Source organism: Pogoniulus pusillus, chromosome 15 (assembly GCF_015220805.1).
Source record: "Pogoniulus pusillus isolate bPogPus1 chromosome 15, bPogPus1.pri, whole genome shotgun sequence".
Lineage (NCBI taxonomy): Eukaryota > Metazoa > Chordata > Aves > Piciformes > Lybiidae > Pogoniulus > Pogoniulus pusillus.
Genome location: NC_087278.1, coordinates 3,988,188 through 3,995,000, shown reverse-complemented (window position 1 = coordinate 3,995,000; position 6,813 = coordinate 3,988,188). Strand labels below are relative to the sequence as shown.

Genomic DNA, 6,813 nt, shown 5'->3' with positions numbered 1-6,813 from the left:
AAGTACAGTCAAGCTTTCCCAGAGTTCAAGGAGGCATTACCTACCTTAATAGCATGATTATAGAAATCTCTCCTAAACATCAACACGCAGAAACAGCTGACAGTGAAAAGCAATATGAAGTCTGCAAGGATCCTGCAAAATCTTCAGAGTTCCTGGTTCAGCTAAAATCTAAACTCAGGTTACAATTCCCCTGGAAAGCCAACTGGACTGAAAATAGTCATTTAGATGATAGAATAAATTTAGCTGAAGAGCCAGTTTAAAAGCCAGCTCTGTAGATCCAAGTAACATTACAACAGGTATTTCTTTGCTATGAACAGAGTTAAATAGATACAAGACTATTTTATGTGGTATTTTGTAGGAAACCATTGCTTCAGTGAATAACTGAGTAGTGCATTTCAAGAAATCCATGCTTTTCAAAGGAAAAAAGAGGTCACCTTACACGTATTGTCTGGTCATCAGAAGATGTCAGGAATAAAGATCCATCGAGGGAGAACGTTACACAGTGAACCCAGCTCATGTGTCCCCTGCAGTATGCCACTTTTGATAGAGATTTAATATTCCATAGCTGCAATAAAAGTGTGAAAGCAGAACTCAAATGGATTGAGATTGCATTTACAGGTAAAACAAGAAGCACTACACTTAATTGCTGTTTATTTCTTCTAGTAGTCTCTTGCTTCCCAATTCCGAATCAGATGTAACAAGAGACCTGCTCATCACAGTCTGATGGTCAGGGAAACTGAATCAGCAGCTCTTTGACTGCTCTGATTTTAGTAGACAAGAGGAAAAAAAAATCACCACAATATAAAAAACAAATCTGAGTTCAATTTGATCACACGGATTGCACAGTCAAAATCCCAGAGCTGGTATTTGTATGGGCTTACTCTGCTTCATTCATTTTCCTTCCTTTTGCCACATTCTGTAGCATCAGAGAATTACAGAATGATTTAGGCTCATGACCTCAGAGATCATCTGCTTTCAACTAGACTTGCCTGCTCAAGGCCTCATCCAAGGATCAGTGCTGGGCACAGCCCTGTTCAGTATCTTTATCTGGACCAGGGAATTGAGTCCAGCATCAGTAAGTTTGCAGATGACACCAAGCTAGGAGCAGCTGTGGAGCTGCTGGAGGGTAGAAGCACCCTGCAGAGGGACCCTGACAGGCCGGATGGGTGGGCAGAGGCCAATGGGGATGAAATTTAACAAGGCCAAGTGCAGGGTTCTACACTTTGGCCACAACAACCCCAAGCAACACTACAGGCTGGAGACAGAGTGGCTGAGAGCAGCCAGGAAGGAACCTGGGGGTACTGGTAGATAGTAGCTGAAGATGAGCCAGCAGTGTGCCCAGGAGAGCCAATGGCATCCTGGCCTGGCTCAGGAACAGTGTGGCCAGTAGGACAAGGGAGGTTATTCTGCCCCTGTGCTCAACACTGCTCAGGCCACACCTTGAGTGCTGTGTCCAGTCCTGGGCCACTCAATTCCCGAGAGATGTTGAGATGCTGGAAGGTGTCCAGAGAAGGGCAGTGAAGCTGGTGAGAGGCCTGGAACACAAACCCTGTGAGGAGAGGCTGAGGGAGCTGGGGGTGTGCAGCCTGGAGAAGAGGAGGCTCAGGGCAGAGCTCATTGTTGTCTAAAACCACCTGAAGGGAGGCTGTTGCCAGATGGGGTTGGGCTCTTCTGCCAGGCATCCATCAACAGAATAAGAGGACACAGTCTCAAGTTGTGCCAGGGGAGGTCTAGGCTGGATGTTAGGAGGAAGTTCTTCCCAGAGAGAGTGATTGGCATTGGAATGGGCTGCCCAGGGAGGTGGTGGAGTTGCTGTCCATGGAAATGTTGAAGCCAAGCCTGGAGGGGGCACTTAGTGCCATGGTCTGGTTGATTGGACAGGGCTGGGTGCTAGGTTGGACTGGATGATTTTGGAGGTCTCTTCCAACCTGGTTGATGCTATGATTCATCCAGCCTGGCCTTGAACCTCTCCAGGGAGGGAGATGTTCAAGAAGGCAGCATTCACAACCTCCCTGGGCAACCTGTTCCAGGCTCCCACCGTCCTTGTACTGAAGAGCTCCTTCCTAATATCCAGCGTAATCCTACTCTCCCTCAGTTTAAAATCATTCCCTCTTTTCCTCTTGCTAGACACTCTTATGAAAAGTCCCTCTCTAGCTTTCCTGTAGATACCTTCAGGTATTGGAAGGCAGCTCTAAGGTCCCCCTGGAGCATTCTCTAGGCTGAAGAGAGAGGATTTGCTTTCTTTTGAGTTATGCAGTACTCCTGAGAGCAACAGCAGTAACTTTAAGTAAATTGAGTAACTCAATCTTTTTCTAGAAATGTGAATTCTGTTGTCCAAAATGAAGACAGAATGTTCAAGTTATTTCCCAGTTTGTATTTTACATTTCAGAAGGGAATGAAAATATAAAATAAAGAAGCACACTGAAAGCCTGCTAAAGTAGCTACATTTGTTTTACAGCTCCCTACAAGAAACTAACACAAATGTAACAGTTTGTATTAGGAAAGAAGGCTCCAGAGAGACCTTACAATGGCTTTCCACTATCTGAAGGGACCTACAAGAAGGCTATGAAGGGACTTTTTACAAGGGTTTGCAGTGATAGGATGAGAGGGAATGGATTGAAGCTTGAGGAGAGTAGATTTAGTTTGGATATTAGGAAGAAATTATTTCCAGTGAGGGTGGTGAGACACTGGCACAGGTTGCCCAGGGAGGCTGTGGATGCTCCCTCCCTGGAGGTGTTCAAGGTCAGGATGGATGGGACCTTGAGCAGCCTGGTCTAGTGGAAGGTGTGGAATGCCCATGGCATGGGGTTTGGGACTAGATGATTTTTAAGGTCCCTTCCAACCCAAAGCATTCTGTGATTCTATGAATGTTTCAAGCAGCCTTTGCTGGGATACTGCTAGCAAAGTGGATCACTTACCTCAACAGAACAGTGAGACAAAGCAACTGCTACTAACTCATCACCAGGACAGAAGTCACAGTACTGGATTGTGCTGTGATGGTTTGCAATGACTTGTGACAACAAAGCACACGTTTTAACGTCGAAAAGCTGTGAAGACAGAATTACAACACTTAGCACCTAGTCTGAATGACTTCCCTACAGACAAACAGCTTCCATGCTCAACACAGTATCACAGATTGCCAGGGGCTGACCTCGAAATACAGCCTTGAATTCAGAAGGTATTTCTCTCAGTCGCTAAATTTGATGCTGCTCACACATTTTCACTTTGAAACCATGCACTTCATGTCTGAAACATCTTCATGGCCTGGAATTTTGTCTTTAATCTACCTACACTGCAATACACCACCTCTAGAAAATTACTGAAGAGAGGTACTCACCAAAAGCTTATTTTTGGCTGCCACCAAAATCACATCACCATTTCTGGACCAAGAGCAACATTTCACTAAAACCTCCACATCATCTGGTTGCTCATCTGCAGTTTTGAAGCAATCTTTGATCTCAATGCTTTTCTGTTCGTTCCCTGAGCGTGTGTCCCAGAGCTGCAAAAAAGAGCACAGGAAATACACAGACCCTCTTTTTTTTAACCACTGTGGATACAGAATGCAAGAAGGGAGAGCAAACTCCCAGGCTTCATCTCTTTTCCACCTCTAGGAAAGAAGAGTGGCATGAAGTAGAAAACAAAAGAGCCTTTGCTGCTTTCCCTGATCAAGAAAGAGCATTAAATATTCACAAGGCTGCGTGACTTAGACAAAAAGCAAACCAAAGCCAAACAGCCTCACAGAAGAAGAGGATTATACTGTAGCAGAACCCTGTCCTTGGGCTTTTCTCTGACTTCATTCCAGCTACAATTGCTGTCTTAGCCTCTGCTTAACAAAAGAATACAAACAGAAGTAATAAGAGGAGAGGCTGAGGGAGCTGGGATTGGTTAGCCTGGAGAAGAGGAGGCTCAGGGGAGACCTTATTGCTGTCGACAACTGCCTGAGGGGTGGTTGTGGCCAGGGGGAGGTTGCTCTCTTCTCTCAGGTGGCCAGCACCAGAAGGAGAGGACACAGCCTCAGGCTGCACCAGGGAAAATTTAGGCTGGAGGTGAGGAGAAAGTTCTTCACTGAGAGAGTCATTGGACACTGGAATGGGCTGCCCGGGGAGGTGGTGGAGTCACCGTCCCTGGAGCTGTTCAAGGCAGGACTGGACGTGGCACTTGGTGCCATGGTCTGGCCTTGAGCTCTGTGGTAAAGGGTTGGACTTGATGATCTGTGAGGTCTCTTCCAACCTTGGTGATACTGTGTGTGATAATACCTGCTCTGCAACTCTACTAGAAGCCTGCTCTCCAGGAGAGAGCTGGTGTACACCTAGCTGTACACCTTCAGTTCACTCAGGTATCTCCCAAAAATCATGGAATCAGAGAATGGATTGGGTTGAAAGGGACCTCCAAAGGTCATCTAGTCCAACCCCAGTACAGTAAGCAGGGACATCCTCCACTAGATCTACTGATGATTCATTTTCAGAGATGATAGAACTTAACCTAAAAACTTACTACTTGAAAAAACAATTAAACCCCAAACAAGCAGAAACCAAACCAAACAAAAGAAAACACCCAACAAACCAAACAAACCTCCCCCCAAAAAACCCCAAACCACAAAAGAAACCCACCCAAAAAAAAAAACCAACACCCAAACCTCTCCAAAGTTGACTCCTCTTTGTGTTTTCTTAACAAAGTACATAAGGTGGTGAAAATGACTCAAAATGAGGGCTGCAAGGATTTGTTTACAACCCAACCTTTTGGTTTTTCCTGCCACTGGATAAGCCATTTTGAAAGCTTGCATTAAAAATGGGACCAATAATGAACTGTTTGAGGATTTAATTCCTTAAAGTCCTGTTCAATATCTTTATTGATGATCTAGACCAGGGGATTGACTCCAGCATCAGTAAGTCTGCAGATGACACCAAGCTAGGAGCAGCTGTGGAGCTGTTGGAGGGTAGGAGAGCCCTGCAGAGGGACCCTGACAGGCTGGATGGGTGGGCAGAAGCCAATGGGATGAGATTGAACAAGGCCAAGTGCAGGGTTCTACACTTTGGCCACAACAACCCCAAGCAGCACTACAGGCTGGGGACAGAGTGGCTAAGAGCAGCCAGGAAGAAAGGGACCTGGGGGTACTGGTAGAGAGTAGCTGAAGATGAGCCAGCAGTGTGCCCAGGTGGCCAAGAGAGCCAATGGCATCCTGGGCTGGCTCAGGAACAGTGTGGCCAGTAGGACAAGGGAGGTTATTCTGCCCCTGTACTCAGCACTGCTCAGGCCACACCTTGAGTACTGTGTCCAGTTCTGGGCCCCTCAATTCAAGAGAGATGTGGAGGTGCTGGAACATGTCCAGAGAAGGGCAACAAAGCTGGTGAGGGGCCTGGAACACAAACCCTGTGAGGAGAGGCTGAGGGAGCTGGGGGTGTGCAGCCTGCAGAAGAGGAGGCTCAGGGCAGAGTTCATTGCTGCCTACAACTACCTGAAGGGAGGCTGTAGCCAGGTGGGGGGTGGCCTCATCTCCCAGGCAAGCAGCAACAGAACAAGGGGACACAATTTCAAGTTGTGCCAGGGGAGGTCTAGGCTGGATGTTAGGAGGAAGTTGTTGGCAGAGAGAGTGATTGGCATTGGAATGGGCTGCCCAGGGAGGTGGTGGAGTCACCATCCCTGGAGGTGTTCAAGCAAAGCCTGGCTGAGGCACTTAGTGGCATGGTCTGGTTGATTGGCCAGGGCTGGGTGCTAGGTTGGCCTGGCTGATCTTGGAGGTCTCTTCCAACCTAGTTGATTCTATTCTATTCTATTCTATTCTATTCTATTCTATTCTATTCTATTCTATTCAGCCACAGTTTTCTTACATGTAGTTTGCTTTGAGTACAAAAGAGCCCACATCAGCACAGTTAAAGACAGACATGGTGTACCTTTACTGTTCCATCCGTTGAGCAGCTAGCAACATACTCATCGTTTGGGGAGAATCTGCAGTGATTGACAGAGTTTTGATGTCCTATCATTGTATTTCTACAACGGTTTTCATTCAAAACCCAAAGCTGCAGGAGAGATAAACAACATAAAGCTGTTGTCATGCTGGTTAGTTATTCAGACAGGTAGTTCATGCTCTTCTCAGTCACACAATTAGCAGACAAAAGCTCCTTTTTTTTTTCCCTGAGTTCTACCCACAGGCTCACAGGCTTGATGCCATGCCCTGGGCTACCACACAATTCCACAGAACTGTCAGGGCTGGAAGGATCATCTAGCTCCAACCTCCCTGCCATGGGCTGGGAGGCCTCACACTAGATCAGGTTGCCCAGAGTCACATCCAGCCTGCCCTTAAAAACATCCAGGGATGAGGCTTCCACCACCTCCCTGGGCAACCCGTTCCAGGCTCTCAGCACCCTCATGCTGAAGAACTTCCTCACTGCCTGCTACAAGGTCACAGTTCAGCACAGATGACAAGAAAGGCCTGGCAAAAGATTTGTGCTCTGCTGCTTTCATGCATTCTAGGAGTTGTTACTTAGCTTGTTTCTGATATCAAGTACTTGGAGTTTAAAGGATGTTCTGCAGGACCTATACACATTGCAATCACAGAGTTTATGTTGTGTGCACATTCATGCAGTTCTTTTGTCCAGCAAGAGATGCTGCTAGAGTTCAAATCCCTTTCACTGCTTCGAGTGCCTGCAGAGAAGTGGTGAAAATGTAGTTCAGCTGACAAATAGCAAGTTCTAAATCACGACTTCATTTGGGCCCTGACAAGAAGTAACTCACTGTTTTATCTCTAGCAGTCCTAGGAGGGAGTATAGAATCACAGAATCAGTCAGGGTTGGAAGGGACCACAAGGATCATCTA

The 6,813-nt window shown here is 46.7% G+C and overlaps 1 protein-coding gene and 1 long non-coding RNA gene across 2 annotated transcripts in view; one reads left to right on the top strand and one right to left on the bottom strand.

Moving 5' to 3' along the window:
- Positions 1-6,813, bottom strand: part of APAF1 (apoptotic peptidase activating factor 1) — a 49,096-nt gene that overhangs the window by 12,287 nt on the left and 29,996 nt on the right. The window contains exons 16-19 of the mRNA XM_064154977.1: positions 5,892-6,017; positions 3,338-3,499; positions 2,919-3,047; positions 440-565 (exon numbers count right to left, since the gene is read on the bottom strand). Coding sequence (XP_064011047.1) covers positions 440-565; positions 2,919-3,047; positions 3,338-3,499; positions 5,892-6,017 — 543 coding nt within the window. The remainder of the gene's footprint in view (positions 1-439; positions 566-2,918; positions 3,048-3,337; positions 3,500-5,891; positions 6,018-6,813) is intronic.
- Positions 1-6,813, top strand: part of LOC135181688 (uncharacterized) — a 32,168-nt gene that overhangs the window by 23,476 nt on the left and 1,879 nt on the right. The window lies entirely within an intron of this gene.